This window comes from Quercus lobata, chromosome 4, assembly GCF_001633185.2.
Source record: "Quercus lobata isolate SW786 chromosome 4, ValleyOak3.0 Primary Assembly, whole genome shotgun sequence".
Lineage (NCBI taxonomy): Eukaryota > Viridiplantae > Streptophyta > Magnoliopsida > Fagales > Fagaceae > Quercus > Quercus lobata.
Window position 1 is genome coordinate 68,324,228 of NC_044907.1, and position 13,521 is coordinate 68,337,748.

General features: G+C 32.4%; 2 protein-coding genes across 3 annotated transcripts in view; both read left to right on the top strand.

The window, feature by feature from the left end:
* Positions 1–3,758: 3,758 nt before the first annotated feature.
* Positions 3,759–13,521, top strand: part of LOC115987061 (nudix hydrolase 7-like) — a 55,795-nt gene continuing 46,032 nt past the window's right edge. The window contains exon 1 of the mRNA XM_031110508.1: positions 3,759–4,261. The gene's annotated coding sequence lies outside the window, so the exon portion shown is untranslated. The remainder of the gene's footprint in view (positions 4,262–13,521) is intronic.
* LOC115987060 (nudix hydrolase 7-like) lies at positions 5,748–12,870 on the top strand. 2 transcript variants are annotated; one of them, XM_031110506.1, is made up of 8 exons: positions 5,748–5,906; positions 6,045–6,110; positions 8,183–8,320; positions 9,462–9,539; positions 9,628–9,678; positions 9,789–9,823; positions 10,075–10,183; positions 12,370–12,870. In XM_031110506.1, exons 1-8 carry the CDS (start codon positions 5,748–5,750, stop codon positions 12,586–12,588), a joined length of 855 nt encoding a protein of 284 aa, XP_030966366.1. In that variant the 3' UTR covers positions 12,589–12,870. The 2 variants fall into 2 exon arrangements, with proteins under 2 accessions (XP_030966366.1, XP_030966367.1); XM_031110507.1 differs by lacking the exons at positions 9,462–9,539; positions 9,628–9,678 and having other exon boundaries at positions 5,756–5,906.

Genomic DNA, 13,521 nt, shown 5'->3' on the forward strand with positions numbered 1-13,521 from the left:
GGATATGGTTTGGGATCTGGCAACAAGAATGCAACTCCTTAAAAACCCTATTACTCATCATTGGTAGAAATTTGTTGACGACCCAATCCTTAGGGAGAATGAAGGGATGGTTATCTCCAAGACCCCCTGAGGTCCCTTCACAGGATTCCTCGTCACCTTCATCTTCATCCCCGTCACTTCCACTCTCTCTTTCTCCTTGTTCTACCTCATCCTCCCCTTCATCCACTACCTCCTCATTTTCCTCAGTATAACTCTCAACATCATCATCAGGAGATTGGTCTGACGTTTCCCTCTCTGACGAATGTGAGAAGCCTTTGGACTCATCACCTGAACCAAAGACCTCGTCGTAGCCCTCTCCATTACGGATTGACGATTGTTCACTTTTCTTGTCACTCGACATCTAACTACCTACAGGTGGCAGATCAATTCTAAAACCTAAGATGACGACCTCACTAGAAAGTTAAGCGGTTGGAATAAAATACAAGGAAGAAAGAGAACTTACAAGTATGTCTTCTAAGTGGGAGATGATTCAAAAAGTGACGGTAATAGCACAGGCAACAGAGTCAGTAAATCAATGAAGTAAGAGTGACGGGCTCTCTCTCTCTCCAGAAATCAACAAGGATGAAATAGGAGAAATGAGGGGAGGAGGCGAGTTATATATAAGAGAGAAATGCATGGAAGACGAAGCGACGCCCTTATCTAGAAGCAAAGCCAATCGGGATGCGACATGTGTCTGAGCATTTAATGATGGCTGCTTAAGGATTCGCCCATAAATGGCTTTTGCCCCCCTGACCAAAAGACAATTAACCAATGAAAAACTTAACTCCATAACCCGTTAGTTAAAAGCGACAAGGATATGGAGTAGGGGGCAGCTGATATGGATAAAAATAGTGCTTATTCATATTAAGGCAGGAGCAGGCATAAGCTGACAGTTACAGGTAAAACCGTCAGCTTCCATTGGTAGTTGTCGACAAGAGGAGATCTGATAAGGTTAGTGAAGGGAGTCGGCAAGTCCCACCAAAAGGCTGACGCCATCAATAAGCTGACACCTATAAAGCTAAAGGGAGTGGGATAAGCCGACGATCCTGAGAGCGGTTAGCTTGCTACTCACGATTGCATATATAAGGAATTGTCTTGCTCTCCACGTTTGGTGCTACTCAAAGGGATTCCTATAAGGAAAGGATTCCACCAAATACGCCTAAAGAGATTCCTATAAGGAAAAGACTTCCAGACCAAAGAAGAGAGGTCAACCTCCTACTACTATAAAAGCACCAATACCCTTGCAAACCAAGGTATGTATAATTGACCCCGCTCTAACACTTTAGAGTTGTGAGAAGTTCTAACTTAACCTTCAGAGGGTATTTGACCGGCACCACACCGGTGCTCTCTGCGAGGTCCTCTCTTTTCGTTATGTAGGTGTCATTTCGAGTGTATAAGGACTGTGTGGCTCACTGGTGACTTTTTCGACATCATCATATGAGATAGTTTTTTTGATGAGATAATGGCTCCTAAAAAAGGCCATATATGAGACTGTGATTTCATGAATAACATGTAATTTTAAATAGACTGATGGTATGTTGTTATACACACACACACACACACACACACACACACACACACACACACACATATAGCCAAAATTGAGAGAAAATTTAATTAAATTCTAAATTGGAGTATAATTTTGCACCACATGTCTCATCTAATTTTTAAATTTGTGAGTCTAAATTCAATTAGATTCTAAATTGAATTTTAATTGGAGTTCAATGCCATGTATCTTATCCAATATTTTAATTTTTGTAGCAAGTGAATTATTTTGTACAAAAACCAAAGAGTCTAGATCCAATTAGATTCTAAATCATATATATATATATATATATATAATTTTGATTGTTTTTAAATGTACATGTGCATATGCACAGGGTTACACTCTACTTTTATTAAATGAATGTATCAATTTTTAAACACAAAATAGAAAAATAATTAGGAAATTGATTTCTTACCTTGTTGACATGACACTAATTATATTCATTACCGTGTTAGGTTAAAAGATTTTTATAATATAATTGGTAATAACTTTAACTTCTTAAAAAAATGACAATGTAAAAAAATTTACATTTGGCCTTTTTTTTATTTTTTTTTATTTTCATTTTAAAATTAGGTAAATAGTATGTTTTTTAGATGATGTTCATGAGCACTTTAACTAAAATGTCAGGACTTAGACCCCATTTGGTTGCCGAGAAAGCAAAGGAAAAGAAAAGAAAAGAAATGTTCAATTTCTGCTAATAAAATGACATGTCATTTACTTATGAAGACGCAATTAATATATTTTCAAATATTTTATTTTATTTTCTAATTAATGACACGTGATAATTCAAAGGATAGCTTAGATGGTATAAAAATATTATTTTGATATTAATGTTAGATACATCAATTCTTTTCATGTACCACTTAATAATAAGAATTATTTTGACGCAATACCAAAAGTTTAGAAACAAAATTGACACGTTTAAGATGTTAAAAACCATTTTGATACATAGTACAAGTGTTAAAGACTAAAACAATAATTAAACATGTTTTTTACATATTTTTATTAAAGATTAAATTCTATAAGGATGTGATTTAAAACTCAAATTTTACACCCTCCAATTCCAATATGCCACATCATCTTATCACGTATTAAAGAATGAGAACAACTACACTCAATCAATTATAATGCTTATCTGAAAATTCAACCAAATTGGAAGTTTATTAAAATGTTATTAATTATAGTATGACGTATTGAGTTTTAAGTAAAAAACTGATGTAACATCTCTTATTGGATGGTGTAAAACATTACACCCAATTTTTATCAAATTCAAACTCTTTTTATTAATATCCTCAAAACACTTTTTTTTATTAACTGAATTTGGAAACTAATATCCTATTTGGTTGTAAGGGAGATGAAAAGGAAAGAACAGAGGAAAAAGTAAGGAAAGGGAAAGGGAAGAAGAGAGAGTTGTATATAGAAGGATTGCATTAAATAATTTCTTCAAAAGAAAGGTCTTCTTTGAAAAAATAATGGGGCCGTCTGAAGGATTATGCTAAGAAAATTTCTAAAACACAAACTTTTCTCAAAATAAGGAGTTTTGAGAAAAGTATGAAACTTCATCAAAAAAGAAAAAAAAATATGAAATATTATTGAATCGATCAAATTGTGTATTCTCACTTTTTAATAAAAAACTGAAAAGTGAAAATGCTTAAGACCATCACAGCATATATTAATATAGAAAAACTTAATGAAAGAGGTAAAAAAAAAATGCTAAATGTAAAGTTAGAGTGCTACTTGGCAAGACCTCGTATACTTCTACGTGAGGTCTCTACTTTTATATATATATATATATATATATATATATAATGATTTCAAAGTGTTTTTTTTTTTTTTTTTAATAATTTTTTTCATTTCTTTTTGAATCCTGAGGGTAATTTCAACTTTTACCCGATTATAACCTAAAAACTTGGCAAGACCTTGTACACTTCTACATGAGGTCTCTCCTTTTATATATATATATATATATATATATATATATATTTTGATTTCAAAGTGTTTTTTTTTTTTTTTAATTTTTTTCATTTCTTTTTGAACCCTGAGGGTAATTTCAACTTTTACCCGATTATAACCTAAAGTTACCCAAGTGGATCAAATTCATACCTGACCTAAACCCAATTAATTGCTAAGTTTATATAATCAAAGTTCATACCTACTGTTGACTCTTCTCAAAAGTTCATACCTACTGCATGATTATCCTCTCAACTACCCTCATATCTCTCTTTCAAAAAAAAAAAAAAAATTAGAACTGGTTTTTGCAGCTTTCTGCCAAAGTTACCGTAATGACTTCAGGCAAAAACAAAGAAGGAATGTTTGCGCGTCAAATGTAAAAACAGAAGTGTTGAAAATAGAAACGAATATAGTCAGGAAGCGTGGCGAGAAATACTTTTCAAAGTATTGGTTGGTTTTAGAGGTGGTCAGTGGTCTCTTTGTTGGGACTTTCAATTCAATTTAATCGATCTTTAAAGGCAATTTCCAACAAAATTATGAAAAGTCCCAAACCAGCAAGCCGCCGGAAAATTGTCATCCGGATTCTGAGTTACGACTCTATCAGGTAAAAGAGTTATATATATAATCAGCTATCAGTACCTCTTTCGAATTCAGTAGCCCTTCAAAGTACATACTTCTTCATTTGCTGCAGCCCCTCCCTCCCAAAGAGGCCTTTGTCTCAACTTGGTATGTCGTGTCATCTTTCTGATTCTTCAAATACTAGGATTTGGGTTGGATTTAATACATCTAGTATTAAACTCATTAAAATAATGACATGTGACAAAAAATGATTGTGTTATCATCTTGACGATTCAGTGTAAGGACCCAAAACTTTGCCCGTTCTTACATATGTTCTTTAATCTGTTTCATTCATATGGGTTTGTTTGGAATTGGTGGTACATTGACAAATATTATAATGATTTTGATTGTCATCTTTCTTTTTTAATAGTTCACTATTTTCTAACTACTTTGTATTAGTTTCATATTCATTTTTGAAATTTTCATTTCAGTTTTATGTTATATCTTTTATGTTTCTTGTAATTATAAATTTATCCAAAAATTCTATTTAAAATTCAAGTAAATTTTCTATTCTATTTTTTAACAAGTTTTTATGTTTTCTAGTAGACATTTTCAATCTAGGAAAAAAAATGAAATTATAAATTCATTTTTTATTGTAATGGGTTGAACAAGTTTTGAATCCAAATTATTAGGGGCTTTTATTTATTTTTTTTAATGAGCTTTTTGTTGAATATTTTGTTCATTTGTTATTGTTTGGCTCAATCTTATTGTTGTTTGGGCTATGTTTGTTGTTATTTGGCCAGCCAATTTTTGTTGTTGTTATATATTGAGTTTTAATTTATTGTTTAAGGGGTTGAGGATTATGCTTGGTGGGCTAAGATTATTTGTATAGTTGTCAAATCCCATATATTGCTCCGTTTCTTTAGTAAAGTAATAAGTCTTTGCGACAATAGATAAAACCCCAATCTCACCCATCAATCTCACATCAACAACTTCGTTGAATTCAATAGCCATTGGATTAGCAGAATGAAGGTTCCTTCATCAGCATCAACAGTATAAACTTCTTCTTTTTTTAGAAACAAACACACACACACACAAGAGAGAGGAAAATGGATTGTAACACAAAGACGCACTATAACTCTACTCAAAAGTTATGGTAACTTTTAAGCAGTATAAACTTCATTGCTTTTTTTATTTTTATAATGAGATATATTTTTATAGTGGGACAGGAATTTTTGAATTGTGGAGAAATTGATCACCCGAGAAAAATCAAGCACAACCAGTGGAATAATAAAGCTAAAGAAAAAACTACAAAAAAAAAAAAAAAAAAAAGTAAAATATGTTTAATTCGATGGGCTATCTAAGTTGAGAAGAACATTTTCATGAATAGTTGAATTAGCAAACTTTTTAGTTTTTATCTGAATTCACCTCTAATATCACTTTATATATATATATATATATATGTGTGTGTGTGTGTGTGTGTGTACCACTAATAATCTGCCATGTTAGATGAGTATGAAATTTTTTGCCAAATTTTGTGTTTATAAACTTTCTCAAAAGATTATATATATTAAAAGGTGACAATGAGCACTCACATATCACCTACCCTTCGAACTTTGTTAAAAGGATATATTGTTTGCAAAGTCTACCTAATATGAAGCAAGTCATGTCTGAAAATAGAGTTGAACAGGTTGAGCTACTACGTTCAGATAATGATTCATATGGAGGAGTTGTAGTGAAGATTGAGCAGCCCATAGATTCTAAGATCTTTCCTTCTTTGCTTAGAGCTTCAATATCACAATGGAGGCAACAGGTATATATATATATATATGGTATCTATATGGTATCTTTTAATCTTATCAGTTTACCTTCGTGCGTCTAGTATCCACTTGATGTAGAATTAGCTGCCAGTACCTCCTATTATGTTATAAACTTGAGATGTAATTTGCAGGGGAAGAAAGGTGTTTGGATCAAATTGCCAATTGAACATGCAAATCTTGTTGAAGCTACAGTTAAGGTAAACACAGTTTTCCAGATTTATTATTATTATTTTATTACAACAAATTGGCTAATACTTAAAGGAGGTTTTTATTTATTTAATTTATATTTATTATTTTTTTAATATTTATTTTTTTTTAAAATTTTCAACTTATATATCCAATAGATAGAGTTTTGTTTTGGATAATATGGCCGGTGGCTATCATTGATTCACTGTGCTTTTATTTCATAACAAGCTAACTTATTTCATCTTAAGAAGCAATGATACAACAAATCCTAAAAAAAACTAAGATACCATACGATGGGATAAATGTACTATATTTTTCTATATATTTTTAATGTACATGGTTAAATATTTATTTTTCATATATTGTTAAGCATATATCAATTTAAAAGAAAAAATCTTTTGAACAAAATGTAAAAGCAATTATTGATAATAAAGTGAATTCATGTCTTTTAAATGATATTTATAATATGAACCAAAATTCAAAAGAGGAAATAAAATATAACTAGAAATCTTCACAAGTTTGGGCTATCTCTCACTATTATATAGATTTTGCTAATGTTTCCAAAAATAGATAACTTAATATGTGCCCTTAACCGGACTCCTATTATATTTATGGGGTTAGGTTATAATAACTTATTTGATTTGTATCACAGCTGTATCCCAAATATACTGACTTGTAAGAGTATATATTTTTTTTTGAAACTGAATATTCATTTCATTCAATAAAAGGCATGAAAGCCAATACACAGCTCAGACCTGACAGAAAAACCAGCAAAGAAAGGTAACAAGACAGACCACAAAAGACCAGACCACAAACTAATTCCTTTAGCTGAACCTATCTACACCAAGGAGATTAGCTACAATATCTGGAGTTGAACCCGTCTAGCTCTTCAGCTCCCCATTTCTCTTGGCCTGTTGAGCAAGTTCATGGGCTATCTTGTTGCCATTCCTATTTATGTGTCTAGCCTATGCCATCTTGAATTTGGACATTTCATGGATGATACCAGATATGATGTGGCCAGTCATTCCTCTAAAATCTTTTTTGTTTACTGCTTGGATAGTTTGCAGGGAGTTTCCTTCCAAAATGACATTCTCCTAGCCTAGATCAGAAGTAAGGATAGCACCTTTTTCCATGGCTAATGCTTCAGTTTCCTGTACTGCAAATTTTCTGGATAGAGGCATGCTAATAGCTGCAACAATTTGACTCTCCCAATCCCAAATGACAAAACCAATTCCAGAGTGACCATCCTCAGCTGGGATTGCCCCATCCACATTTATGAGGAAAAAACCTTTAGGTGGAGGCTTCCAAACTCTGGTCTACTTCTTTTTCCCTGCTGCTGCGCTATTATTTGCAGTCTTAAAATCTTCCACCATTCTAATTGCTGTTCCCCCCCCCCCCCATACCTGAGTATATTTGGGAAAGTGACATCGTCCTCAGAAATATGCAAAAAGGCATTAATATACCGTAGGACCCACGGGGCTTACAATAAGACTTATTCAAACCAAGACCTCGTATGGAAAACACGAAAACGAAACTCGCATATATACGCATTTAACAATATGGAGAATAACTTTCTGGAAAGGAAGCAAATTATGTGACCCTTTTGCATATGCGCTATTGCAGAAACCACAAATCCATGGACCACAAACCTTAGCCACTGAATCTGAATGGCACATGCTAGAAATATCATAACCTGTGGAACACTAAAGGAATAGAAAAAGAGCAAATTTAGAGAGAGATAGAGCGTTGGTGAGAGCAGAAACGCATGCTATAAATATCATAACTTGTGGAACACTAAAGGAATAGAACAAGAGCAAATTTAGAGAGAGATAGAGTGTTGGTGAGAGCAGAAACACAAGCGAAAGCGAAACCTTGGGCTTTTCCTAAAGGTGTCTTCATTAATAAAAACTAATAAATTCATTGTGCTAAGTAATTAGATCCTTAATTCTCATTCTTATCCACCACAGTACCAATAAGAAATTTAACCATCTATTTATCGGTTTCATATTAAAATGTACCGACAATCAATCGATGTATAGTCTTCCAAAATCAAGATTTATAATCTTGTTTGTTGATTTTACAGGAAGGATTTCGGTATCACCATGCTGAACTAGATTACTTAATGCTTGTATGTTGGCTTCCTGAAACTGCTGATATTATTCCTCTAAATGCTTCACATCGAGTAGGTGTGGGTTCTTTTGTTATGAACAGTAAGAGAGAGGTATGAGTTTTGGATTTTATGTTTGAACCATGATATCTGATTTTTAATATAAAATTTGTCTTGGTTTGGTTAGTATTAATTGATTCATTGAGTTACATGATAGATAAATTTGAGTGATTCTATGATCTACAATCTATCTTTGTTTGAGTAGATTGATGTTGTTAGGTGATTCTACATTTTTAAAATAATTTTTTTTTTTTTTTGATATCTTCATACTATAATTTTATATTGTAGATATTTATTTTATTTATAAAATATTTTTTAATTTCAAATAATTACTGTAGGGGCTGTTTTTGGGGCCTAAGCCTAGCAAGTAAGTGGTTCTGGCCCAAAAGACCCTAGACAATGAATTTGTAGAGAGCGGGTTACAGAACTAGGGCTGGACGAAGTGAACGTTAATTAGTTATATGCCATGCAACAGTCTGAACGTGAGAATATTTCATTTATGTTCACAGAATACCGATCCGAGGAGACGTATGAGTGCACCTTTTGCTCTGATTAAAGATTACAGAATTCTTTAATCTCTCTCTCTCTCTTTTTTCCTTCTAATTTTTCCGATCCCTCCTTCATGGGGATTTCCTTCTCTTATATAGCCTCCTTAAATTGATAAGAGTCTTACACTTGTTAACCATCTGGACCTTCACTTGAGTGCCTGTCCCATCGGACATCCACCTTATCTTTCTGTGAGTTGCACTGGCCAATGTAACACTGTTCGCTTGTCTTCTCCACATTAATGCAGCTGAAAAAGTAGTTTCCTTGCATTTAATGCGCCAGTTGTGGCTTCTCCCTAGACGTCTTACATTTTTCTCTTTCTTGCTGTGTGAGGCTCATTCTACTACCCACGTTTGTCTGGGATGGTTCTTCACTGTGGAGGGGGCACACATTGGGCCCGTATTTGTGTGTCCAAGGAGATATTCCTCCTCGGATGTCTTTTAAAATAAACTGGGCTCAACAGGATTGGGTTAGAAGTCTTTTGGTCCCCCTTTCCCCTTTTTGTCATGGTTGGGCTCCGTGCGGGGCCCAAGGCCCATTGTTGACTTTGGGAATTTTACCCCTACAATTACTAATATCAAAAATTGAATGGCCTTGTTATGATAGCTTAAAAAGTCTAGCTACTAAAATGGAATTTATCATATGGTAGGTGCTTGTAGTTCAGGAGATTAGTGGCAAATTCAAAGGAACAGGGGTGTGGAAGTTTCCTACCGGGGTTGTTAATGAAGTGAGTATGCCCCAAGTGCAATTGTTTACCAAATTCTTTAGAAAATTTTAGAAAGTGTTCACCCTGGATTGAAATTTTTCATACGTAGGGTGAGGATTTTTGTACGGCTGCGATTAGGGAAGTCAAAGAAGAGACAGGAGTAAGTGATAAAAATGCAATTTGTGGATTCAAATGAGTATGATATTTATCTACATGTAGTTTTACACATTTCAATGTAAATCTAAGACCATTACTTTTATTTTGTTTCAGATTGACACAGAGTTTGTGGAAGTTTTAGCATTCAGGTAAGAAAATTGCTTAATACTATCTAGTTCACATGCATTTGTAGATATTATTGTTTTAGATGTATGAATAAACAATAAATAGTCTTCCCTGTAAAAGCAAGTTTACTAATGTTGCATTATGAAAAATTTATAGCAACTTATTACACTAAAAGTAATATTATTATATTAATTGTTTTCAATATAGTTTACATGTTCCTCAATCTCCATTTGGTGTTTCATTCTAATCTCTCTCTTACACACACAATATACAGGCAAAGCCACAAGTCATTCTTTAGCAAATCAGATTTGCTCTTCATTTGCATGTTAAAACCACGAAACTTTGACATTGAGAAGCAGAATTTAGAGATTGAAGCAGCAAAGGTATTATTATTATTATTTATTTATTTTTTTTTTAATGGCAATACTACTACAAAGACTGTTTTTCTTTGCATCAACTTGTTTGGGGCTTTAAGAATAAAATTGCACTAGTCGCTAACCCATGCGATGCACGGGATAGTTAAACAAAATTTATACACATTCACTTTTATTGGTACAATCATTTGAAAATAATTCTAACTAATACCCAAATGTAAGAGATACATTGACTTACTATTTAAAGTAGTCTTTTGAAGAATTTACACATATTATGCAACTGAGCCTTAATTTCTCATCAACAATAAAAACATGGAAAGAAAATAAAAATTACAACAATTAATTCCATTATCTTTCGTGCTATACTTTGTAATTGTACGGAATTAAGTCAACTCAATTTAAGTAGTTGTAATAAAATTGGCTTCTACTATTCTTTATTCTATAGAGATATGAACATATTGGATTTCTCAAACAATTACCGGTATTGCAATAAAATGATTTATTATTGAAAATAAGAAACAAAGAAAATCTATCTATAGCTTAAGAAACACAATATACTAAAATTAAAGAGATAAAATTTTCGGAGGACAAAATATTATAGATAATTTTAGAAACAAATTATACACTTAAAAGGGTTAGTAATTTATAGCACTTACCCCCCACTATTAGTATACAAACACCAAGTGCGGTCGTCGTAACCCTTTGAAAGAACCTTCCCCTATTGGACCCTAACAAAAAAAAAAAAAAAAAAACCACCCAATTAACAAAATTGATCCAAAAGGGTCTAAAAAGCACACAAAATCAATTCAAAAACAAAAATATGAGACAAAGTATTACTTTCCGCTGCCAATGAAATCGTCTTTTGTATTGCTGTTCCAAACTGCAACACTTATCTCTCTAAGGCCTTCAATTAACGAAAACACAAACTTCTCTTGGAATATTGGAGTATTATGACCATCTATACACACACACACAAGAAAAACAAAATCAGCATAACTCACTATAACTCTATAGAAGCCTAAAAAATATAAAGAGAAATTAAAGGGGTTGAATTTGATATTTATGTTTGGAGAGAGAGAGTTTGCAGAAACTATGGCTTTATATTTCTTAACTTGAGAGGGGGGTAAGGTTGCTAGGGTTTTGAGGTGTTATAATGTTTTTATTTTTATTTTTTATTTTTTAAATATTGTGCTGAAATATTGTGCTAACGTGGAAAAATATGGTGCCAACAGAGGCTTCAGTTTTATATATATATATATATATATATAGATTAGGGCAACCCTTAATGTGGAAATAGGCACATATTTTTTCAAACATCTATCAATCATACTAGCTGCTTATATTCTTCCAACTAAATTTTCAAAACCATACTAGCTGAATGCAAGACCATAAGCCAATCAAATTCATATGTTGTAGTCAGGTTCTAGTAAATAAGTCCAATTGGGAACTTTTTAAGCAGGTCCTATGGATTGATCTTTAGTACTTGTATGATGGTTACATTTGTGCTTAATCTTAATTCAAAAGATATTTGTTGAAATCTCTATATTTAGGGTACTGACTAGCATGAATTATTTTACATCTCCCATTCTTGAAATCCTCCTCTAATTCATATATCTTTAAGGCAATATGCCTTTTCAATTTGAACTTGAAACGTATTCTGAGGAAAGAAAATAAATTTAGGGTCTGTTTGGATTGAACTTATTGTTGCTGAAACTGAAAACTGAAAATACTGTAGCAAAATAATTTTTAAATGTGTAAATAGTATCGTGGGACCCATTTTTAATATTTTTTTAATGAATGAACAGTGTTGCTAAAGTGATGAACAGTGATGGAACAGTACATGAACAGTAAAAATTGTCTCCTAAACAATAGAATCACTGTTCATGCAAAAAAAAAAAAAAAAGACTGAAAACGTGTTGCGAAACGTAGACGTAGGATAAAGTTGAATCCAAACGCCCTCTTACAGCCAATGTAAAACCGTAAAAAGGTGAAAAATATCTACCTTTCAAGACCATTTGGTGGCAGAAGACATTAACTTATTATGTCCTATTTTCCCATTTTGGCTTGGCATGGCATAATTTAATATTAAAGCAATGTAAAATTCAAGAATTTTGATTAATATTGGACCTTCTATAATTACTGAACTATGGCAACATGGTTTTCTTATGTTCATTTTTTCTTTTCCAATTCTTAAGTGGATGCCAATTGAGGACTATGCAGCGCAACCTTTTAACCAAAAACAAGAGCTCTTCAATTATGTTGCCAAAATATGCTTATCAAAGTCAAAAAAGAATTATACTGGTTTTTCTCCACTGGCTACAACTACAGGCTCTGGCAAAGTAAGCTACCTCTACTTCAACAATCAGGATAATAACCACCTTGTAACTTCTGATAATCAGCCATTGAAAGTCTGATGTGATGTTTAAAAAACACTATATACTATTTGTGTGAGTTGTGACAATAAGAACTCTATGATAGAAACGCTGAAGGGTTAGCCATCCTATATAGATGTACATTTCTTTATAGTGATATAATTCAAAATGTGGATTTCTTCTCAATAGAGTGAGTCAATAAAGTTGTAATTTGCTTATTTTTTTGGGTGGAGGGAGGTTGGGGGCTAATAATAAAGATGTAATTTGATATTTATTTAATACAAAGTGTGATAATAAAGATTCAATTTCTTTTCGTTTACCATATATCTTGCAATGAACAAGAGTACAAAATACACTTAATTTTATGCCCCTATTTAAAAAAGAAAACCAATATATGTAATTTATTGATCAAGAATCTTATGGTTTAGTAACATTATCCAAATCTTCTTATGAGAATCACTTGTAAGGGGGAAAAAAAAAGGAAAAAAAAGGAAAAAAAGAAAAAAGTGCAATGTACCAACAAATAAGTTGCGTTACTTTAGAATTAATGGAGGTCCTTAATACTGTTGATAAATTCTGTTTCACGTTTCACAGTAACAAAGTGTATTTTTTGCGACGAAAATTAGTGAGGAAATATTTGTCATCACTAAAATACAGCTTTAGTGACAAAATATGAATTTCATCGCTAATAATGAAAAAAAATTATAACATTTAGTGATGAAAAATAATTTTTGTCACTATTGTGATCTGAAAAATGGGCGCCAACGGAGGGAAACTTTGGCGCCAGCTTAATTAATCTACAGCGATGAAATATTTCATCACTAAAAGTTAAAATTTTTAGTGACGAAATATTTCATCACTGTAAGTATTGCTGTGGATAGTATTAGTGACGAAAATCCTTTTGTCACTATAAAGAAGAATTAGCGACAAAAAATAGTTGTCACTAAATATAATAATAGTTTTGCAGTTACATAT